The 24,128-nt window shown below is 52.2% G+C and overlaps 3 protein-coding genes across 3 annotated transcripts; 1 reads left to right on the forward strand and 2 right to left on the reverse strand.

Annotated features, from left to right (window-relative positions):
- Positions 1-741: 741 nt before the first annotated feature.
- LOC137306000 (enhancer of rudimentary homolog) lies at positions 742-6,447 on the reverse strand. Its single transcript, XM_067975009.1, has 4 exons — positions 6,366-6,447; positions 4,062-4,149; positions 2,934-3,054; positions 742-1,505 (listed from the first exon to the last, which is right to left on the reverse strand). The coding sequence occupies exons 1-4, from the start codon at positions 6,366-6,368 to the stop codon at positions 1,403-1,405; spliced, it is 315 nt and encodes a 104-aa protein (XP_067831110.1). The 5' UTR covers positions 6,369-6,447; the 3' UTR covers positions 742-1,402.
- Positions 6,448-8,918: 2,471 nt separating this feature from the next.
- Positions 8,919-16,483, reverse strand: LOC137305994 (E3 SUMO-protein ligase ZBED1-like). The gene is made up of 3 exons (XM_067974995.1): positions 16,170-16,483; positions 14,607-14,742; positions 8,919-13,691 (listed from the first exon to the last, which is right to left on the reverse strand). Exons 1-3 carry the CDS (start codon positions 16,458-16,460, stop codon positions 11,680-11,682), a joined length of 2,439 nt encoding a protein of 812 aa, XP_067831096.1. The 5' UTR covers positions 16,461-16,483; the 3' UTR covers positions 8,919-11,679.
- A 1,390-nt stretch (positions 16,484-17,873) lies between these two features.
- mrps12 (mitochondrial ribosomal protein S12) lies at positions 17,874-22,685 on the forward strand. The gene is made up of 3 exons (XM_067975006.1): positions 17,874-17,998; positions 19,903-19,996; positions 22,195-22,685. The coding sequence occupies exons 2-3, from the start codon at positions 19,948-19,950 to the stop codon at positions 22,611-22,613; spliced, it is 468 nt and encodes a 155-aa protein (XP_067831107.1). The 5' UTR covers positions 17,874-17,998; positions 19,903-19,947; the 3' UTR covers positions 22,614-22,685.
- The last annotated feature ends 1,443 nt before the right edge of the window (positions 22,686-24,128 follow it).

Consider the following 24,128-nt stretch of genomic DNA (forward strand, 5'->3'; position numbering starts at 1 on the left):
CAGTAAAAGATTCTGTGACATACAAAGTTCTCCTGGTGTCCTGGTCAAATAACCCTCAACCAACACCACCAATTATCTTGCCATTTATCTCACTACCCTTTGTGGGACCTTGCTTTGCACAAATTGGCTGCCACATTTGCATTGCAACAGCACGACCCAACATTTGAAACGTACTTCATTGGTTGTGAACCACTTTGGGACGACCGAGGACATGAAAGGCACCATAAAAGTGTACTTTTTTTCTGTCTTTCTTTACAAGTGGGAATCCTAGCACAGGGGCGCTGAGGCCAAATCAGAACTCGGCACAGGTTGGGGATTTTGCTGGTCCTCGGCCACATAACCTATGCCCAATGAGCCAGAGATTTACACTTTATAATGTTTGCTTTCCCACTCTTATTAGACTTTAATTTCCCTCTCCAATGGTCACTGTTTTTCACACTGCAAAGCACTCTTTCCACAACCAGTACTTAATATGCAGCCAGACTCCTCCCGTGTCCAGTGAATACAACTCTGTAACTGACACCGCGGTAACCGTACAGAAAAGACAGCTGAAACTACAACTTTTCCCAATCCCCAGGATATGCTGTAGGGCAGAGTGAATCACCTGGCAATGTTCCCTCTCTGAGGACGAACCTGATGGCATGGAGCGAGAGGCCCCCCTCACTCCAGCCCCACACTCAGTGCAACGTCCCTTTTCTTTTACAGCAATGTATAAATGAAGCTGATGAAATGAAAAAGCAGTTTAATATTAAAACAAATCTTTAATCGGCAAAAACCATAACCTGAAACAAAAAAAACACTACTGGAAAACCAGAACTTAGTGCTGCAGAAACGGCTCTGCATAAACACAACACGCCAGTAAAGAAGTTTTAATTTTCTAGAAAAATGTTTAACCCAAAGAGCTTTTCTTCCAAAAAAAAGTCTGTTCAGTCCTTGCTGCTCTACCAACAGGACAGATTACAGAAAAAAAAAGGTGTTTGTAAAACCACCAATCTGAGTTAATTTTCTTGCAAGCAAGAAAATCCCAGGTCTGAACAGTCTGACAAGCCAAGCGTCAATTTTAAGTCAGGGTCCATCCACGACAGACAAAGGCATCAAAAGCAGCCGGGCATATTTCAGACATCAGTATTTCCATCCAAGATAGCCCTTCATTCCATTCAATATGGTTTTTGTTTTTAACACCAATGCATGATTTTATAAAAAGGAACAAGTTTTCTAATTAGGGGGGGCTGGAGGGGTGGGGGGGAAAAAGAAAGCCAAAATTATTTCTACAAAAATACTGACAGATCTAGAAGCAGCTCACTCGGGGGGGCGCTCCCAAGACCTGAAGAGGAACATCTGTGAACTAAAAAAAAAGTTGATGCAACTGCACTCGTAGAGCAGTCATCTGCTGAGACAGTAGTTATTTCCCTGCTTGCTGGGCTTGCCGGCGGAGAAGGATGTAGATCTTCTCCTTCAGCCAGTCCTTGTTGTAAGGTTGGTAAGTCTGCGTGTCTGCTCGATAACTGGAGAACAAAAAAAAGAGCGGCTTCATCATTCAATACCTGACAGCTCAAGCGTTTTGATGTTAAAGGCTTCATACAATTTTCCATCTTTCCCACTCCATCCCAGTCAGTAGCTCCCAACCGTGGCTGCTCCAAAACTTAGTAGCTCCAGTGATCAGCAATCAAGCCCTTTTGTCGCCACACTGCAGTGTCGGAGGCTGCCCAGCAACTGTGAGATTGCATGGAATCTCATTCACGAGAGAAAACACGACATTTTCATAAGTAGAAGTGAGGGGCGAGAATGCTACATTTTATACACAGGCTTCATTATTACATTAAAAAGCAAGAGGCTAGTTTTTTATTTCAAACCAGGGCCTTGGTCATCAGATTCCTGTGCATCTGGTTTAGCTGCCATTCACAGTGTAATCGTTGATTTACTAGCACAGCATTTCTGTTGCTTTATACTAATTAAAAATGTTTTCTACAACGAAAACATTTCTCTTTTGATAGCTAATAATCTGTCAGTGTGGGTCTAATTCGATAGCTCATTGAAAGAGCCGGCACAGGTAAATTGGGCCGAATGGCCTCCTGTGCTGTAAGATTCTATGATAAGTTAAGACTGGACCCTCGGGCATGTGTCGACACTGGCAGAGGCCCCGGGAGCAGATGCAGGGAATCCCCGCGTACGTGAAAATCGGGTCCCTAATTAACACTAGTCCATTTGGTTGCTACAGGAGTGCAGCACACTGGAATAGTCTGCACCAGTCTGATGGAACCTAGGTTACAGCAACCCACTAAACCGAGTTCCCAATCTCAGCCGCATCTCCCGGGGTGCTGAATGGAGAGATAGACAGCTATAGGAGAGAGATAGAAAGACAGCGAGAGATAGATATACACAAACATCTTTTTCTCTCATCTCTTGAAGGCTCTGACCCATATTGGGATTAGATTCCTCAGGTGCCTGCAGCCCTCCGATACCCGGTACAAGGACCATTCCTCCCCTGTGAGCTTAGTGAGACTTTCGACGAGGGGGAAGGAGCTTCACAACTGTGCCAGATCCTGTCCTTACCCACGTGCATCTGAACACGCAACGTAATTCCAGCACAATGAATACCTGGAGCAGGAATCACGCCTGGCTCAGGGGCAACGAGGCAAACCGCAGGACTATAACAACCTCCCTGGTTGAGGGAATCTCACCGAACAAGAAAAAAAAAGAGGATGGCAATTGAAATAACAACTGGTATCTTAAGATGCAGAGAGCACAGGATTAGATCCTTGTCCCTTCCCTCCCAAACCTCGAACATGCTGCCATGGGCTAGGAGAATCACTGCTAGTGTCCAGGAGTCCACTACACAGCAGCACTTACAGTTCTAAGAGCAGATCGGCCACTCCCAGACACATACCAGAAAAGGTCCGGCGTGCAGAGGAAGTAACAGCAGCAGCACTTACACAAGGCAGCTGAGGTCAGCAAGGTCATCAATGAAGTCAAAGAGTTGGCTAATGTCGTACGTGATGGATGGACTGTTTGGGTTCATTCTCTTCAAATGCTCTTCGAACATTTTGCAGACACCTGGAGAGGAACAAATGCAAACACTAAGTGAGCCACAATACATTTTAACTTTAGTTTCAAGTCAGTAAGTTGACCCTCTAGAACAGCAAGTTCTCAAAGGGGAAAACACAACAGACGCCCTGCATTCACCCCACCCCACCCCCCCGAGCCACCTTGTTGCACATCAGAGCGAGCAGAAGTCTGCCACAAATCATTTGCTAGTTTTCTCAAAAGGAGAATGATTGGCCAGGGGGTGATAGAGGAGAGACCACAAGAACAAATAAAAGCAAAGAAAATTAGAGCAGGAGGAAATCACCACACAAAACAAAGCAAACCCAGGTAAACCTACAACAATTTGCATTTATATAGCGCCTTCAACATAATAAAACATCCCAAGGTGCTTCACAGGAGCGATGATCAAACGAAGTTTGACACCACCTCACATAAGGAGATATTAGGACAGGTGACCAAAAGCTTGGTCAAAAGAGGTAGATTTTAAGGAGCGTCTGAAAAGTCAAATCAATAGCTCAGGATCGATCACAATCGGCACTGATCACAGTAGAGCAGTTACGATTGGCCTCAGCACCTGTGCTGGGATGGGAGAGAAGAGGGGAAACCAGCCAGCCTTCTTGCTCACTATAGAGTGACTCTGACTGCAATGTTTGTGTACGTGGATATTGGTTAAGAACCACCGGTTTGGCTGCTAACTCCCCACAGGTGAGCAGCCTGTAGAGTCTCGCATTAAGAATGGACAAGTTACCCGTGGGGTCCTGTGAAACCCCAACCACAGTGAGAGTTGCCTTGAGGGCCGGTGGGAAATCTGCAAATGCAAAGCAGACTGCTGGACTTTGGTAAAAAGACAGAAGGGTCCAGGCAGTTAAACCATTTTCTCAGATACCAACTGACCCAACTCACATTTCCTGTTTCTGAATAGACAGATATAATTGGGCCACAAATTCATTTTAAAATACTGAGATTAAAACACCAATAGGTGTTTTCGTACGTAAAGTCTGATCCAAGGGCTGTACCTTCCATACATTCATTGACAGATTCATAGTCTGCGTAGGTCCTTCCTTCTGGTCGTTTTGTAGGTTGTACAAGCAGTATGGTGTGTGACTGAAATTTTAAAAAATAGGAGAGAGAAAAAAAAAGAGTATTAACAAACTGTAGGACCAGTAGGAGGCCATTCAGCCCATTGAGCCTACTCCACCATTGTCAGCTACGGCAGTTCAATCTCTTCAATCCCAATTCCCTGCCCTTTCTCCATTCCTCGAAACCCTGACTTGCTTTCAATCACCTCAGATGGCCGCCTGGAACAGTCTCACATTCGCCCAACGCTCAGATTTTTTCCTGAATTCCTTTTTAATTGATTTGACTTTAAATTCTTAAGATTGTGTCTCTTAGTTCTGGGTTCCCCGATTGGAGGGAAGGATCTTCACAGGGTACCGGGCGAATTCCCGTCACCATTTTAAACCCCTAAATCAGAGCAATAACTTGCATTTATATAGCGCCTTTAATGTAGCAAATCGTCCCAAGGCGCTTCACAGGAGCGTGTATCAAATAAAAGTTGACACCGAGTCACATAAGGAGATATTAGGTCAGGTGCTTGGTCAAAGAGGTAGGTTTTAAGGAGCGTCGTATAGGAACAGGAGTAGGCCATTCAGCCCCTCGTGCCTGCTCCGCCATTTGATAAGATCATGGCTGATCTGTGATCTAACTCCATATACCTGCCTTTGGCCCATATCCCTTAATACCTTTGGTTGCCAAAAAGCTATCTATCTCAGATTTAAATTTAGCAATTGAGCTAGTATCAATTGCCGTTTGCGGAAGAGAGTTCCAAACTTCTACAACCCTTTGTGTGTAGAAATGTTTTCTAATCTCGCTCCTGAAAGGTCTGGCTCTAATTTTTAGACTGTGCCCCCTACTCCTAGAATCCCCAACCAGCGGAAATAGTTTCTCTCTATCCACCCTATCTGTTCCCCGTAATATCTTAAACTTCAATCAGATCACCCCTTAACCTTCGAAACTCTGGAGAATACAACCCCAATTTGTGTAATCTCTCCTCGTAACTTAACCCTTGAAGTCCGGGTGTCATTCTAGTAAACCTACGCTGCACTCCCTCCAAGGCCAATATGTCCTTCCGAAGGTGCGGTGCCCAGAACTGCTCACAGTACTCCAGGTGCGGTCTAACCAGGGTTTTCAGGAGAAACGTTGAGGGGAGGCGGAGAGGTTTACGGAGGGAATTCCAGAGTTTGGGGCCGAGGCAGCTGAAGGCACGGCCGCCAGTGGCGGAGCGATGGGAATCGGGGATGGACAAGAGGCCAGAATTGGAGGAGCGCAGAGATCCCGGAGGGTTGTGGGGCTGGAGGAGGTTACAGAGAGAGGGAGAGGGTGAGGCCGTGGAGCATGGGGGCGACTGAGCCTCATCACCCCGTAAATCAGCTTTTATCCTCAAGTCTCTGCAGTGGGGCTCGGGGAGGGTCGCGGGCCCAGGATCAGGCTTCCCCCCCCCCCCCCGGCCCCATCCTCACCCCAAGCCCGGGCTCAGGCCTCTTCCCCCCCGGCCCCATCCTCACCCCAAGCCCGGGCTCAGGCCTCTCCCCCCCCCCCCCCCCCCGGCCCCATCCTCACCCCAAGCCCGGGCTCAGGCCTCTCCCCCCCCCCCCGGCCCTAACCTCACCCCAAGCCCGGGCTCAGGGCTCAGGCCTCTCCCCCCCCCCCCCCCCGGCCCCATCCTCACCCCAAGCCCGGGCTCAGGCCTCTCCCCCCCCCCCCGGCCCCAACCTCACCCCAAGCCCGGGCTCAGGCCTCTCCCCCCCCCCCCCCCCGGCCCCATCCTCACCCCAAGCCCGGGCTCAGGCCTCTCCCCCACCCCCCCCCCCCGGCCCCATCCTCACCCCAAGCCCGGGCTCAGGCCTCTCCCCCCCCCCCCGGCCCTAACCTCACCCCAAGCCCGGGCTCAGGCCTCTCCCCCCCCCCCCCCCCGGCCCCATCCTCACCCCAAGCCCGGGCTCAGGCCTCTCCCCCCCCCCCCCCCCCCGGCCCCATCCTCACCCCAAGCCCGGGCTCAGGCCTCTCCCCCCCCCCCCGGCCCTAACCTCACCCCAAGCCCGGGCTCAGGGCTCAGGCCTCTCCCCCCCCCCCCCCCGGCCCCATCCTCACCCCAAGCCCGGGCTCAGGCCTCTCCCCCCCCCCCGGCCTTAACCTCACCCCAGCCCCAGGCCTCTCCCCCCGGGCCCCAACCTCTCTCTCTCCCCCGCCCGGGCCCTCGGCCTCTCTCTTTCCCCCCGGGCCCCGGCCTCGATTTCTTTCTCTCCCCCGATATTTCTCACCATTTTTTCCGCCGTTTTTGCCTCACGAGAGAAAAAAAAAGGAAACCGGAAGCTGCGACCTTTAACCCGGAAGCGCCGTGACGTCAGGTCACAAACTTCAGAAACTCAATGAATAAAAGTTTGGAGTAAATTTGCATAAAGATGAAAACGGTGTTAATGTTTGACATTAAATATAACTTTATACATTGGAAACTTTACTGTTTCAGAGACTTTAGCAACATGATTTTGTAACAAGTTTTTGCAAATTTTGGGGAGTTTTAGAGACAATAATCCAAATTAATGGTCACTTGAATGAACTAATAAATTTGTTAAAGGACTTGTTTGAGTTCTTTGCTGAAGTAACGGAGAGGGTTGATGAGGGTACTATGGTTGATGGGTATATGGACTTTCAAAAGCCTTTGATAAAGTACCACATAATAGACTTTTTAGCAAAATTAAAGCCCATGGGATTAAAAGGACAGTGGCAGCATGGATAGAAAGTTAGCTAAGGGACAGAAAGCAGAGATTGGTACTGAATGGTTGTTTTTCAGACTGGAGGGAAGAATACAATGGTGTTGGGACTGCTCTTTTTGATCTACATTAATGACCTGGGCTTGGGTATAATTGGGAATAATTTCAAAGTTTGCAGATGACATGAAACTCAGAAATGTGGTAAACAATGTGGAGGATAGTAACAAGCTTCAGGAGGACATGGACAGACACATGGCAGATGAAATTTAATGCAGAGAAGTGTGAAGTGATGCATTTTGGAAGGATGAGGAGAGGCAATATAAACTAAATAGTACAAACCTTTGAATGACTCGGGAATGTCAACTGCCACTCACTGGGCTCAGCTCCCGTTTGTTCTGCTCCAGCGTAGCTGAGACCCAGGGTAGGAGGAGGAGGAGGGTTAAATAACGACTCGCCATCCTACTGTATCCCTGAGGAATGGCACACAGTGACTCCAGGCCAGCTGAAGGGAACCAGTATGGGAGATGGGTCAATGCCCGGCCTGAGCTCGCGGTCAGCAGCAGTGACATTCTCAGTGAGGTCGGTTCAGGATCGGACGGTCTCACTGTCCCCGGGGGTTTCTATGGAAAACTGTGGCAGTCGGACAGCAGACCCCAGCTTCCGGGGTGAGGGTGGGGTATCTCGTTGAACAAATCACTCACCCTATTTGATGCCCGCAGACTGAGTCGAGCGCTCAGGTGTGAGAGCTGGTAGTTGGCTCCGAGCACTTCACCAAACACCTTTTTACACAAACACACAGTGGAAGCTGCTGTCCTGCTCACCTTTATTCAAGAGATGTGGCGTCAGCCGCGGTTCAATGTTTGCACTCTCACCTCTGGGTCAGAAGGTTGTGAGTTCCAGCTCCATAATCCAGGCTGACACTCCCAGTGCAGTACTGAGGGAGTGCTGCACTGTCAGAGGTGCCGTCTTCTGAATGAGACATTAAATTGACGGCCCCGTCTGCCCTCTCAAGTGGACATAGAAGATTCCATGGCACTATTTCAGAAGAACAGGGGAGTTTCTCCCCGGTGTCCTGACCAATATTTATCCCTCAACCAACATCACTAAAAAAACAGATTATCCGGTCGTTATCTCCTTTTTGTGGGATCTTGCTTTGCGCAAATTGGTTGCTGCGTTTTCCAAGCACGCTTCAAAAGTACTTCATTGGTTGTAAAGCACTTTGAGACGTCCAGAGGGCGTGAAAGGCGCTATAGAAATGCAAGTTTGCTCCTTTAGCAATCAATTGTCCTAAGCAGTAATTTTCTTTTGAACCACCAATTTAACCATTAATGGAAATAAAGAGAAAATTCAGTGTATTGTGATTTCCTTTTATTGAGAACACTCAGTGCCTGAGCAGCTGTACTGTGAAACAGTCTGATGGCTCAGAGGACTAATCACACTGCCCACTGTTAGACAGGTTCCCGCTTCAATCCCAGCTCTGTGCTGCGTTAGGTGATTAACTGGTTTGGGACTGGGCTACTACATTTTGAACGATCTCAACTCTCCGATTCATGGTCGATATACTTCCATACAGGATACAGTACAATCGGATAAAACACCTGGGAATCTCGCTAATGCTTTGCGGCTTCAGTATTTCTTCCAGGGTCGTGAACTTGAGAACTACCATCTGTGCTGCTCTGCGACCTCCCATTGATGGGCCTGAGGGAATCGGAGCGCATTTGGGCGATGCCGTTCAGCCCATCGAGACTACTTCCCCCATTTTCTTAATCATGGCAGCTCTTTATTTTTTAATCCCAATTCTTTTCTCCGTATCCCTTAATGCCCTTTTTTCCAAATAAGTCTCTATTTCCCTTTAAACATCTCAATAGATTCTGTACCGATGGACTTTTGGGACAGTGTGTTTCACAATCTCCCAACCCTTTGTGGGAAAATGTTTCTCATGGATTCACTTTTAACCAGTTAATCCCCATTAGAGGGAATGGACAATCCCTATCAATCATGTCATCCGCCTTCATTACTTTAATCGATCAAGTCACCCCTTAACCTCAACTTAATTCCACCGCCCCCCACCCAACCCCGACCCCATTTCCCTCCCACCGTCACCACCCCGACATCCTCAACACTGCATCTCTCGGTCCTGTGGCCCAGGTGTGCACTGGCTCAACTAGGGATGAATGAATTCGAGGATCGAGCTGCTCGAGACTGGAACACCATGACCTTGGGTGAGAAGCACATCAGAGCTTTGTTGGGTCACGGTCGGGAGGTGTAGAGTTTTGGTGCTGACACGTGGTGTCCACGGACCGGGTGAGGGAGTTAGGTCAATCATTCTCTGCGCCTTACTCTCTCAATCGTTGAGGGAGACAGTGGACAGCAGCCAACAACCAGCAGGGTAGGGAGGGGGAGCGAAACCTTCACAGGTAACTCTTATGCACCTCTTAACGGCTGAGTAAAGAGAAAAACTGAGAGGCTACGTCCCTGGAGTCTCTGCTGGTTTGTCCCTGGAGTCTCTGCTGGTTTGTCCCTGGAGTCTCTGCTGGTTTGTCCCTGGAGTCTCTGCCGGTTTGTCCCTGGAGTCTCTGCCGGTTTGTCCCTGGAGTCTCTGCTGGTTTGTCCCTGGAGTCTCTGCCGGTTTGTCCCTGGAGTCTCTGCCGGTTTGTCCCTGGAGTCTCTGCTGGTCTGTGACTGGGCCCAGTGGGGTGGAGCACCGAGAATGCAGACCTCAGTAGCTGAACCACTGACCCAAGTTATTTTACTGGGATAATGTGGGGGTCTGGAGCATTCCTGTGATAGTACGAAGAGCCTCAGTGTGCAGGACCAGCCCAGGTCCATTACTGCCCCACTTAGTTCATGAACTGAGGCTGCAGCATCTCCCTACTCTGGGGTGGGGTGGGGTGGGGAGGGGGAAGCCAGAGTCACACACCGGCAGTGCCCAGAGCCTCTTGGTCACTGTCTCCATCGAGGGGCAACAGTCAGAGTGGACACCGGGCCCACACCATGACAGCACAGGGGTCAATGCCAGGGGGTCATCCAGGAGGAAAACTACACAAAACAAAGAAATTGTCTTAAAAGTTACCTGTTGGTCTCCACCTGTTTGCAGGGAGCAGGATTAATCCACACTTTGCCCATCAAACTCTCACTGCCAATCCTGCACAGCGTTAGAACAAATATCCAAGAACATCACAAAATCCAATCAATAGACGTTAAATCGCAGGGCAGGTGTGTGTTGGAGATACTGTGTCAGTTATACATTCATCTTATAGACAGCAAACATCTGCCTCAGCTCCGCAGAGAGACACTGGCTGAGGTTTCTTTCTCCAGATTTTCTGGAGTGAGTTGACACAAGCCAACTGTCTGCCTTTAGTTGTTGCTGGACTGTGGCACATGTCCATTAATCGAGCAGTTCTTTTGATATTTCATTTAGTGCCTGCCTCTCCCAGGAGCACTCACAAGATCAGTCTGGGTGGAAAAGGCCCTTCGGCCCATTTTATCCCATTTCCCCATTACAGCATCCAGCTGTTCCTTCAATGGCCTCAGCTGCCCTCCGTGGCTACAAGTTCCAGCTGTTGACAGGCCTCCAGTTGAAGGAAGACTTCCTGACACCCGTCCCTAAAGCTGCCTTTCACGACCCACAGAAACAAAAACCTGATTGTCCAGGTAGGAGTCACCCTGGGCTATGCCCAGATACACCCCCTGAAACCCTGAACTGCCACAGCATGTTGCATACGGCAACCCCTAACACCGTACAAATCAAACCGGTTCTCAGGTTAGGTTATACGTTGGAACCGAGTGTTTGAATACTGTTTTCAGATGTCGGTCCAGCATCCGTTCATCTCACGGTGTCCGCTGTGGCTCAGTGGGCAGCTCTCTCGCCTCTGAGGCAGAAGGTCTGTGGGTTCAAGTCCCCCACTCCAGAGGGCTTGAGCCCCAAAATCCAGGCTGACGCTCCCAGTGCAGTACCGAGGGAGTGCTTCGCTGTCGGAGGTGCCGTCTATCGGACAACACATTAAACCGTGGGCCCCGTCTGCCCTCGCAGGTGGACGTAAAAGATCCCACGGCCACTATTTTGAAGGAGAGCAGGGGAGCTCTCCCCGGTGTCCTGGCCAATATTTATCCCTCAAACCAACATCACTTAAAAAGCAGATAATCTGGTCGTTATCACATTGCTGTGTAAGGGATCTTGCTGTGCACAAATTGGCTGCATCACAATGACATTGTACATTACAACAGTGACTACACTTCAAAAGTACACCATTGGCTGTAAAGAGCTTTGGGACATCCTGAGGACATGAAAGGTGCTGAATAAATGCACATTCTTTCAGTGACCTTATTGAGGGCTGTGGAGGAGCAACGTCTTAAAATTCACTGACCAGACACAGAAATTATTTTGGGCCAAACTTTAGTTTTTGGATCCCTGGCCTGGGCTGAGCAAGTGATTGCAGCCAGCTTTGGGTTGGTGGGGGAGTGGGGGAGGAGGGGCTGAAAGGGGGCCTCCATTCCCCTTCATCGAGGGAGGCGAGTAAGGCCGGGTTTCCTGCTCCTTATCGCTATCCGATGGCTCCTGAAGGCAGACAGGATCGGGCTGGGCTGTGATGCCCGCCGCGGTCGAATAGCCCGCCCACGCTCGCTGTCTCGGCTCTCGCGTGAAGAATGGCGGCTCGGGCGAGTTATCAGAGAGCTGCCGGAGCGACAGCAAAAAAAAAAATCGTCGGGGGGGGGGGGGATTCGAAATGAACCCCAAACTCTGCCCCGTTTATAAATAAGACGAGAAGAGAAAGAAGACAAGTTAAATCCGTTCCTGCACATCTGCAAAGCCCAGTTCCAATCCAAACAACTGCTGCCAATCGTCCCTGGTCAAGCAGTGGCCTCACTGTCTGCATCTCTTTAGCGATTCGATGTAATCAAAGTTTTTGTGCAAGAACATGATCTGGTCGATGTGGTCTGGCAGCAGGGCTGACCTGCAGGGGTCTGCGGTGCTGCTCGAACAAAATAAGGCCTTCTTGGCAGGGACCGAGGTGACGGGGATGGACAGGTATCGTTTGGCGAGCTTGGCCACAGCTGGGAACCGGTGCTCGTTGCTCCTCCACCAGTCGAAGGGGTTGGTATTACGTTTCCGCAGGGGCTCGGCCAGGTAGCTCTCCAGTTGCTGGTGAATCTCCGGCATGCGCTCGGTGGGATCTTCACCGAACAGGAGGTCGTACTCGCTCTGGCGCTGGCTGGGCTTGTGGATCCCCTTGCGGCCGTGGTGCTTGCCGCCCTCGTCGCGTTCCGTGCCGCTGTGCTCGTCTGAGGAGGAGGAGTTGCAGGACGAGTGCGAGTGAGGACTGGTCATCGTCCTGGAGAGCATGTTCTTCACCTTATTGTGCACCTCGTCCCGCGTGTCGGCGTTCAGGAAGCGAAGGTCCTTGAATCGAGGATCTAAGAAGGACGCCACGATGGCGGGGCTCTCCAACATCTCATCGTCGTCCGAGAGATGCCATCGCTTGCCGATCTCGGATCGGATCTTGGCACTTACTGTTTTCACAATGCAGCCTGGGTCACCATGGTGGTGCATGAGAGCTGTCATGACCCCATGAAGACATGGTATTAAGGAGGACACGGAGGCGTTGTGCTCCTCACTTAGAAAAGACGATGCGACTTTAAGTGTCTTGAGGATGGGGAGGAGATCCTGGAGAAGTTTCCACTGGTGGTCAGACAGGTTTTGGACCGTCAGATGGGCGGCTCGGTCCTCTTCCAAAACCATGCTCACTGCCCAACGCAACTCCAGGAGCCTCTCGCACATGTCAAAGGTGCTGCTCCAGCGGGTGGCCGTGTCCATCACCAACTTGAGCTTCTCTTTGTTCATCTCTTCCAGCTTGCTGTTGAGTTCCAGGCCCGCCTTGGCGCTGTGGTGAAAGTAGTTGACGATTCTCCTGGCCATGCTCAGGGTGTGTTGGACCTGGTCCACCTGCAGCCCCAGCTTGATGCACAACTGCAGCATGCGACCAGCGCAGCACAGGCTGCGCCAGCTGAACCGCTCCTGCAGCAGCCGGGCGCTGCCCAGCAAGCTGCTGGCACTGTCGTGCACCACGCAGCTCACCGCCTTACTGGAGATGCCAAAGTCTCCGATGACCGAGTACAGCAACTCGCCGATGTTGTCCGGTGCCGGGTTGTACTGGGGCATGGTCTTCAGCACACAACGGGCCAGGTGCCAGTTACAGTCAATGAAATGTGCCACCACGGTGAGGTAAGCCTGCTTGCCCTGTGAAGTCCAGGTATCGGTGGAGAGGGTCAGCGACTGGACAGAGTGCAAGTAGTGCTCCAGTTGCTGCGTGGCCAGGTTGTATTTGTGTCTCAGGTTGTTAGCTAAGTGCATGCTGGATGGCATTTTATAACTGGGCTCCAGAAAGCCAAGGAGTAACTTAAAGCCCTCGTCACTGACGAGTGACATGGGCTGCAGGTCTCTGAATACCATGCCCAGGATCAGGTCGCTAACCATCTCGTCTCTTTTCTCGGAGCGGGGTTTGGTATCGTGCAGCACGAGTTCGGACATGGTCACCGGCTTGTTCTTCTTCAACTCGGGCTCCTGTCCCATGGATTCAGAGGATGAGGACCCTCCGTCCTGGTACTGGTGGAGGTCGAGCTCGCTGAGATTGTGTTTGCGCCTCAGGTGTTCCCTCAGGCTGGTCGTGCTGTTGTGGTAACACAGCTGCTTCCTGCAGAGGCTGCACTCCACGCAGCGCTCGTTCAACTTCTTGAAGAAGTCCCAAGCTTTGGACTTTGGTCGGCAGCTGACAGGCGAAGCTCTCTTGTAATTCAGCTCGCCCCCCCTCCGCCTTCTGGACCCTGCACCCATGCCGGTGGAGAGATTGTAAGACCGCAGGACCATGGAGAGCTCGTCTGCAGAAAACACAAAAACCAGCACTGCGACGTGACATCCCCTTCACAGAACAGTTCATCAAATAATACAGCACAGAAAGAGGCCATTCGGCCCATCGTGCCTGTGCCAGCTCTTTGGAAGAGCAATCCAATTAGTCCCACTCCCCTGCTCTTTCCCCACAGTCCTGCAAATTTCTCCCCCTTCAAGTATTCACCAATTCACTTTTGAAAGTTACTACTGAATCTGCTTCCACCGCCCTTTCAGGCAGCGCATTCCAGATCATAACAACAGTAATATTGTAGAATATTAGCAACCAACTGCAAATTATTCCAGTGAGACCGAGATACAGCTCTGGGCCACCTGCAGCCAGCCCCCGCCCCTTCAGCAACCTGCTGCTCCAGATCATTCTGGGCCCCATCGCCAGTCTGCCTGTAGGATGAAGACTGGACTGTGATTCGGTGCTGTTCCCTCGCCTTCTCTCAGGGTTATCCCAGCGTTTATAGAGCGTCCTATTTAATGGAACTATTGTTCTGTAGGTTTTCTTTCCCTGCTGTTGGGAAGTGTCCACAATGGCGTCCGTGTCCCGTGTGGGGAATCGGAGGTGCAGACCTCTGCCCATCACCCTATGTCGGAGCATCCCTGACACTGGCCCTCAACAAACAGCGAGTATCAGCGGATCATGCCAGTGGGGTACGGGCACCGAGCCGTGGGGTACGGGCACCGAGCCGTTAATCAGCGAATCTGTTTTTGTTTGAGGGCAGGATCTTGCTCAGGAAGAATTTATTCCTAATACATCTGTTTGAAATTTGCTTTTCACTGATTTAAATTTCTGGTCGTTCTGTGAGTTTGAATCCCCAAGGCAGGTTTAGGATTGGAACTGCTGACAAGAGTCAGTGAGATTCAATCTAATACGTCACAGTGTACAGTGACCGTACCTTCAGCTAATGCAGTGTGGGACTCGCTAACTTCCCCAAAAGGTTGAATTTCCAGCTCTTCGTTCTCCTCTAGTTGAGCTGCACATTCTCTCAGCATGTCCGATATCCTCTTACTGCTGTGTGTCGCACTGGTTACCTTGAGGGAATGAAGGAACGGAGTCAGTACTTCCTTCAAATCCTGTCCTGTGAAGGGCAGAAAGGGGCTGCAGAGTCCATACACTCTCATCTCAGAGCCCCTCATGGAGGGAGGGAGTGGCAACTGTGTCATTTGGCGAGTTCCACAGACCACAGGGTCTTAGAGACAATCCCCATCCTGTGCCCAGTTAGCTGAACTCAGCTAGAGCCCCAGTAGAGCTGCTACAACTCGCAGCCCAAGGCTGGGAGGAACGGGGCCAGAGGGGGCAGGCGTTGGGTATCAGGCACTGAGAGGGAAAGCAGGAAATGGGAGAGGTCTTAGGGGAGGAGACCAAACGTGGGGTCAAACAGGTAGGTTCTGAAGGTGGGGAGAGAGGGATGGAGGGAGGGAGTCCCAGGGTCAGGGTCACGCTGGCTGCTGACTCTGCCCCGAGCCGGTGGGGAGGAGGCGGGACAGAGAGCAGGAGCGGGTCGGGTGGAGAGAGACGGCGGGGGATTTGTAAACGAGGGGGAGGATTTTGAATTCAGTGCATTGGAGAATGGGAAGAGTTAGGATGAGGGGTAAGTGGGAATTACTAAAGTCTGGGAGCAGGTCTATCAATCCTTCTGTCAGTCAGTTAAGGTACAGAGTAGGCCAAAGGGACGCAGAATACCTCCCCAGCAACTATTCTCTCCTTAACCTCCTCCCGCTGACTACCCCATACCCACCCCCCACCCCCAAGCTGGAGGATGCGCCTGATGTTCAATCCTGTTTTCTCCCCACTCTCCAGCCTTGGGCTGCGAGTTGTAGCAACTCTACTGGAGCTCTAGCTGAGTTTAGCTAACTGGGCACAGGATGGGGATTGTCTCAAAGACCCTCTGCTGATACAGCACAGAAACAGGCCATTCGGCCCAACTGGTCTATGCCGGTGTTTATGCTCCACACAAGTCTCCTCCCTCCCTACTTCATCTCACCCTATCCTTCTATTCCTTTCTCCCTCACGTGTTTATCTAGCTTCCCCTTAAATGCATTTATCAGGCACCTATCCATCCTCCCTTTGGTACCTCGCCCCTACTGGCCAATCTTCACGATTATTCGAATGCCGGGGGGAGCATCAAAGCCATGCCTGGCCTCACCCGACCCTCAAACAAGTTAACCTTACCCCTGCCTAGGAACCCTGAGGCTGCTGTGTTGTCCCTACAGCCTCCCGAAACTAACGGCTTGTACGGTTCAGAAACACAATCATCGACAGAGGCTTCACCAGTGACCCCGAGCTCTCCAGAAACAAACATTTTGTTTGCAGCTATTAAAAGGAAACAGAAGACAGCAACGAGAATGATTGAGGGGATGGAGGGACTGGATTATGGGGAGCGATTATGAAAATTGGAGCTGGACTGCAGCCAGTGCGTCTCACAATTTTGATGTTCAAATTAGGAACAATGACTCACAGGGTTATCTATCCCAATAAGCTCGGTGATCTTCGGAGGCCTCTCGGAGCAGGGAATTCCAGGAATCAGCTCTGTGCTGCTGTCAATTCCCTGCTGCTTCTTACGGTCACATTCCTCTATAAAGTGAATGCCGTGATTCCGCTCCAGGTGTAGCCGCAGGTAGGTGGTGCTGCCGGAAAATGCCAGCTCCTTGCCACAGATGTTGCACACGATGGTTTTATCGTCTCGCTTAGTTACGCACTTCCAGATATCACTAATACGAGGCATCCCGCCACATCTGTGACTCCACATTAGCACAGACGTGTCAAAGCCACAGCACTGAAATAAAACAATGACATTAAATGATTCTGTCCCTCTCTGATTCCGGCCCACCATCTCATGTTACTCCCATCCCTCCCTCCCACATTCCCCCATCCCTCCCTCCCACATTCCCCCCATCCCTCCCTCCCACATTCCCCCCATCCCTCCCTTTCTCCAACCCTCCCTCCCTCATTCCCCCCATCCCTCCCTTTCACATTCCCTCCATCCCTCCCTCCCTCTCTCCCTCCCTCCCTCCATCTCTCCATCCCTCCCTCCTACATTCCCACCATCCCTCCCTCCCACATTCCCCCCATCCCTCCCTCCCACATTCCCCCCATCCCTCCCTCCCACATTCCCCCCATCCCTCCCTCTCTCCCACATTCCCCCATCCCTCCCTCTCTCCCACATTCCCCCCATCCCTCCCTCTCTCCCACATTCCCCCCATACCTCCCTCTCTCCATCCCTCCCTCCCTCCCTCCCACATTCACCCCATCCCTCCCTCTCTCCATCCCTCCCTCCCACATTCCCCCCATCCCTCCCTCTCTCCATCCCTCCCTCCCTCCCACATTCACCCCATCCCTCCCTCTCTCCATCCCTCCCTTCCACCCACCCACATTCCCCCCATCCATCCCTCTCTCCCTCCCTCCCTCCCTCCCTCTCTCCATCCCTCCATCCCTCATTCCCCCCATCCATCCCTCCCTCCCTCATTCCCCCATCCCTCCCTCTCTCCATCCCTCCCTCATTCCCCCCATCCATCCCTCTCTCCAACCCTCCCTCCCTCCCTCTCTCCAACCCTCCCTCCCACATTCCCCCCATCCCACCCACCATCCCACATTCCCCCCATCCATCCCTCTCTCCATCCCTCCCTCCCTCCCTCATTCCCCCATCCCTCCCTCTCTCCATCCCTCCCTCCCTCCCTCATTCCCCCCATCCATCCCTCTCTCCATCCCTCCCTCCCTCTCTCCAACCCTCCCTCCCACATTCCCCCCATCCATCCCACCCACCCACATTCCCCCCATCCATCCCTCTCTCCATCCCTCCCTCATTCCCCCCATCCCTCCCACCCACATTCCCCCCATCCCTCCCACCCACATTCCCCCCATCCCTCCCACCCACATTCCCCCCATCCCTCCCACCCACATTCCCCCCATCCCTCCCTCCCCCTCCATCCCTCTCTCCATCCCTCCCCCTCCCCCTCCCTCATTCCCTCCCCCTCCATCCCTCCCCCTCCATCCCTCCCTCCCTCATTCCCTCATCCCTCCCTCTCTCCATCCCTCTCTCCCCCTCCATCCCTCTCTCCCACATTCCCACCATCTCTCTTTCTCTCCCCCACATTTATTCCCGGCCAGGTACCCAATCGGATGGAGGTTCCGTTGACAAGGAAACGAACCGGAAACAGTTTAGACTAGAACCCGGAAGTGGCCGTGCGAGGAGAGTGACCTCCCGCCCGCTGCCATCGCAACGCGGCCTAGCTCGCAGTCGGTCCGCTTCAAGCCCGAGTTTAGCGCTGGAGTCCCGGGCCCCCACGTGTAAGTTTACAGCGGGTAATGGACGAGAAATGAGCCGGAGTAGGCCTCGAGCCTCGGGCTGGATTAGCTGCTCGACCTTCCCTAACTGTGGGGCGATTCACAGGCGCGGCCTCTCCAGTTTATATTTTTAATTGAATGACTTACTAAATAATAATAAACCGCACAACAGGGGAGGGAGGCGGGCTCCGTGCCCGGCTTATGCTGATCAGCTGGATGGAGTGCCACTGGTTGGGGCAGGGGATATGTTGGCCTTAGTGCCCCTGGGGTGGGTGGGGTTATTTTGGCCTCAGTGCCCCTGGGGTGGGGCGGGGGATATGTTGGCCTCAGTGCCCCTGGGGTGGGTGGGGTTATTTTGGCCTCAGTGCCCCTGGGGTGGGGCGGGGGATATGTTGGCCTCAGTGCCCCTGGGGTGGGTGGGGTTATTTTGGCCTCAGTGCCCCTGGGGTGGGGCGGGGGATATGTTGGCCTCAGTGCCCCTGGGGTGGGTGGGGTTATTTTGGCCTCAGTGCCCCTGGGGTGGGGCGGGGGATATGTTGGCCTCAGTGCCCCTGGGTTGGGGTTATTTTGGCCTCAGGGCCCCTGGGGTGGGGTGGGGTTATTTTGGTTGGGGTTCCACCCCCAACTCCCAAGCATGGACAGGATCAGGCTAGGCTGTGATGCCCCCCATGGTTGATTGTCACACTCACCATCGTTGTCCAGGCTCCTGTGAACTAGCTGGCCGGAGACGGTGGAACCAGCACCCCCAATGGCTCCGGCAGAGGAGGGAGTAATGTTGGAGGAGAAAGTTTCCCGGCAAACAAAACCCATCAGTCCCGTCTAAAAAGATATCCTGGGGTTTGACATCCTGATTAAATAAATTCCCCGAGCTCCCCTCGCATCCACCTCAGAAAAAAAGGCTTCCCAAACACACAGGGTAAATCTGGAATATTAGTTTAAATTGTCACCAGACTCAGCACCCACTCCCTCCACCATCAGCGTACTGTGGCTGCAGAGTATCCTATCCACAGGAAGCACTGCAGCAACTCACCAAGGCTTCTTCCCAAACCCGCCATCTCTACCACCTAGAAGGACAAGAGCAGCAGGTGCCTGGGAACAACACCACCTCCAAGTCACACACCATCCTGACTTGGAAATATATCGGCCTTTCCTTCATCGTCGCTGGGTCAAAATCCTGGAACTCCCTTCCTAACAGCACTGTGGGAGAACCTTCACCACACGGACTGCAGCGGTTCAAGAAGGCGGCTCCCCACCACCTTCTCAAGGGGCAATGAGGGAGGGGCAATAAATGCCGGCCTCGCCAGCGACGCCCACATCCCCAGAATGAATACATTTTTAAAAAATTGTTGAGGGTGTCGGACAGGTTACCATCAAATCAAAAGCAAAATATTGCCGATGCTGGAAATCTGAAATAAAAACAGAATACGCTGGAAAAGCTCAGCAAGTGAGGCAGCATCTGTGGAGAAAGAAACAGGGTTAACGTTTCAGGGAAACGTTCTAACAAAAGATCTCCGACCTGAAACATTAACACTGTTTCTTTCTCCACAGATGCTGCCTCACTCGCTGAGCTTGTCCAGCATTTTCTGTTTTTATTTAAGTTACTATTGAATCTGCTTCCACCGCCCTTTCAGGCAGCGCATTCCAGATCATAACAACTCGCTGCGTAAAAACATTTCTCCTCATCTCACCCCTGGGTCTTTTGCCAATTATCTTAAATCTGTGTCCTCTGATTACCGACCCTCCTGCCACTGGAAAACAGTTTCTCCTTATTTACTCTATCAAAACCCTTCATAATTTTGAACTTTGCTATTAAATCTCCCCTTAACCTTCTCTGCTGTATCCCAGCTTCTCCAGTCTCTCCACATAACTCAAGTCCCTCATCCCCCTCGTATGTTTTCATTGTGCAGGACTGAAAGACTTGCAGTTCCCTTGGCGTGGACACACCTGAAGAGATGTTCTCCACTGGTGTGATTAGGACCTGCCTGTCGTCATTGACTTTGGGTGAGAGTTGTATTTCTGTCAAATTTTGTTCTGTTTAATTGTCCTCGGGCTCTGGAGGGCAGAACGTCACCCAGTGCCCCTCCCCCAGCTCCTGATCACAATCCAACAACAACTACTTGCATTTATATAGCACCTTTAACATAGTAAAATGTCCCAAGGTGCTTCACAGCAGCAATTATCAATCAAAATTTGGCACCGAGTCACATTAAGAGGTATTAGGACAGGTGACCGTAAGAAATAGGAGCAGGAGTAGGCCATACGGCCCCTCGAGCCTGCTCCACCATTCAGTAAGATCATGGCTGATCTCCGCCCTCAACTCCACTTTCCCGCCCGATCCCCATGTCCCTTGGAGTCCAAAAATCTATCGATTCAGCCTTGAATATACTCAACGACTGAGCGTCCACAGCCCTCTGGTCAAAGAGGTAGGTTTTAAGGAGCGTCTTCAAGGAGGAGAGGCAGAGGGGTTTCGGGAGGGAATTCCAGAGCTTAGGGCCTAGGCAGCTGAACGCACGGCCGCCAGTGGTGGAGCGATGAAAATCGGGGATGCCCAAGAGGCCGGAATTGGAGGCGCGCGGAGATCTCGGAGGATTTGTAGGGCTGGAGGAGGTCCAGTGAGTGGGTGTCAGATGGGGACAGGATAGAGCTCAGTTGTGATGTGCCTCATGGTGGAATAGCTTGTCCAGTAGAGGGCGGCCAGTGCCTGTGGAACCAGTACTCAGCAGGAATCGGGGCTTCAGGAGAGGAGGAGACAAAATAATGCTTTTTTTTTTGGTGGGGGGGGGGAATAAGTTTTTTATTACAAAAAGTTTGTGAGGGATGGATTGTTTTGTGAAGTGAAACATTTAGCACTGGTTGGTCAGCTTTATCTCCATATACACCTGCACCCTGCCTCTACCCCCTCTCTCCATCCCTGGGGGGAAAAATGCCCCTCAGCTCCCTCACCAGTTCCTATCAGAGGGCCCAAGGGCCAGACATTAGCCTGACTGTCCAGCGCTAGACCAGCTCAGGTTACGCTGCCTCTCCCTGGCTGAATCCTCTGTTACCCCAGGGCCATCCTGCAGGACAGGGGCAACCCCACACTCCCTTTCTTCGTGACCTCCCACCCCTTTCCCACCTCCTTCCCAGACCCTCCCTCCCCCCCACCCTTCTTCATACCCCTGACCAGATCCTGACCATCTAATAATCCCACCTCACTACTTTTCCACTCCACGTTTGCATTATCAACCTCACCTGTACCTCAGGCGCTGTTCTGTTCTTTTCTCTTCTCTTCTAAAACTACTGCTTAAAAAGCCCATGTGGACGTAAAAGATCCCATGGCATTATTTCGAAGAACATGGGAGTTCTCCCTGGTGTCCTGGCCATTATTTATCGCTCAACCAACATCAATAAAACAGATTACCTGATCATTATCTCATTGCTGTTTGTGGGAGCTTGCTGTGCGTAAATTGGCTGCTGCGTTTCCTACATTACAACAGTGACTGCAGTTCTAAAGTACTTCATTGGCTGTGAAGCGCTTTGGGATGTCCTGAGGTCGTGAAAGGCGCCATAGAAATGCAAGTTCTTTCTCTCTGTCAGTTTCTGCGTCTGTCTGTTTCTCTCTTTGCCTGTCTCTCTCTCTCTCTCTCTCTGCCTGTCTCTGTCCCTCTCTCTCTCTCTGCCTGTCTCTGTCCCTCTCTCTCTCTCTGCCTGTCTCTGTCCCTCTCTCTCTCTCTGCCTGTCTCTGTCCCTCTCTCTCTCTCTCTGCCTGTCTCTGTCCCTCTCTCTGCCTGTCTCTGTCCCTCTCTCTCTCTCTGCCTGTCTCTGTCCCTCTCTCTCTCTCTGCCTGTCTCTGTCCCTCTCTCTCTCTCTGCCTGTCTCTGTCCCTCTCTCTCTGCCTGTCTCTGTCCCTCTCTCTCTCTCTGCCTGTCTCTGTCCCTCTCTCTCTCTCTGCCTGTCTCTGTCCCTCTCTCTCTCTCTGCCTGTCTCTGTCCCTCTCCCTCTCTCTCTCTCTCTCTGCCTCACCATCCAGCGACATTATTGAGAGTTCCCTCTTGTTGAGGAATAAAGAAGTGTCTGGGACAAGTGAGGAAACTGAGCAGCTTCAGTGATGGAGGAGGTGTGGAGATCCACTCCAGATTAAGGGAGGCCGAGAATGTAGACAGGAATGGAAATATTACTTATTTGAAAGCTGCCATTAATGTTCCTGTGCTTCCCTGTAGGAGCAGCGAGACTGTCCGGCTCCTCAGCGGCTTCCCTTCCCCAGCGAGCCCACCTGCCGGGAGGCGCATCTCAGAATAGCCGGACCATGGCCACCCTGCACCAGATGCACAAGAAGGGGAGGCCCAAACGGGAGCCGCCCAAGTTGGGCCCCACGTTCGGGCGGCCCCAGCTGAAGGCGGTGGTGCTAAAGACCATGATCCGCAAACCCAAGAAACCCAACTCGGCCAACCGCAAGTGTGCTCGCGTGAGGCTGAGCAACGGCAAGGAGGCCATCTGCTTCATCCCCGGGGAGGGGCACAACCTGCAGGAACACAACATAGTGCTGGTGGAGGGGGGCAGGACCCAGGACCTGCCGGGGGTCAAGCTAAAGGTCGTGCGCGGGAAGTATGACTGTGCCCACGTGCAAAAGAAAAAGTAGAGCGTTTGTCGCCTTGGGACAAAAAAAAGCCAAGCCGGACTGTTAAGTGAATATTAAATGGTGTTGTGAGTCCACGCTGGGCAGGACTGCTTTCTTTAACCGTTCTCCGTGTTCCACTCAGCCAGACAGACCAGGAAGGCCCCCCCCCCCAGCTCCGTCCCCAAACGCTCAGGTCTGACCCGCTGTGAGCTCGGCAGGAGGGGCAGGGAAATCCCGGGGAAACGCGACAGTCATTTTCACAGATCATCTCCCCCCGGGCCATGGAAATTCACCCCCTCTCTCTGGGCTGATACGGAGAAACGGTCCGTGTGACGATGGACCGAGGGTGGGGGGGCTGTCAGCTGGGGAACCCCAGCCCATTAGTGAGTACCAGAGAAGCAGGGAGAACTGGTGGGTACAGGTCTGTCACTGTATAACGCGGGTACAGTACTGGTGGGTACAGGTCTGTCACTGTATAACGCGGGTACAGTACTGGTGGGTACAGGTCTGTCACTGTATAACACGGGTACAGTACTGGTGGGTACAGGTCTGTCACTGTATAACATGAGTACAGTATTGGTGTGACACTATAATGGGTACAGTATTGGTGGGTACAGGTCTGTCACTGTATAACAGGTACAGTATTGGTGGGTACAGGTCTGACACCGTATAATGGGTACAGTATTGGTGGGTACAGGTCTGACACTATAACGGGTACAGTATTGGTGGGTACAGGTCTGTCACTATAATGGGTACAGTATTGGTGGGTACAGGTCTGTCACTATAACGGGTACAGTACTGGTGGGTACAGGTCTGTCACTGTATAACACGGGTACAGTACTGGTGGGTACAGGTCTGTCACTGTATAACATGAGTACAGTATTGGTGTGACACTATAATGGGTACAGTATTGGTGGGTACAGGTCTGTCACTATAACAGGTACAGTATTGGTGGGTACAGGTCTGACACTATAACGGGTACAGTATTGGTGGGTACAGGTCTGTCACTATAACGGGTACAGTATTGGTGGGTACAGGTCTGTCACTGTATAACACAGTTTCTGACACGTGTCAGCTGGGGAACCCCAGCCCATTAGTGAGTACCAGAGAAGCAGGGAGAACTGGTGGGTACAGGTCTGTTACTGTATAACACGGGTACAGTATTGGTGGGTACAGGTCTGTCACTGTATAACATGAGTTCATGTCATGGCTGGGGCTGTGGTGGGGAGGAGGCCCGTGGTCATCTTACATCAAGTATTGTAGTTTTACAAGATTGTCTAGTTTTGTCAGTTTGGCCCAATTGGTAACACGCTCACCTCAGCCAGAAGGTTGTGGGTTCAAGCCCCACTCCAGAGACTGGAGCACAAAAACCAGGCTGGCGTCAGTACTGAGGGAGTGCCGCACTGTCGGAGGGTCGGTACCGAGGGAGCGCCGCACTGTCGGAGGGTCGGCACCGAGGGAGCGCCGCACTGTCGGAGGGTCGGTACCGAGGGAGCGCCGCACTGTCGGAGGGTCGGTACCGAGGGAGCGCCGCAC

This window comes from Heptranchias perlo, chromosome 41 (assembly GCF_035084215.1).
Source record: "Heptranchias perlo isolate sHepPer1 chromosome 41, sHepPer1.hap1, whole genome shotgun sequence".
Lineage (NCBI taxonomy): Eukaryota > Metazoa > Chordata > Chondrichthyes > Hexanchiformes > Hexanchidae > Heptranchias > Heptranchias perlo.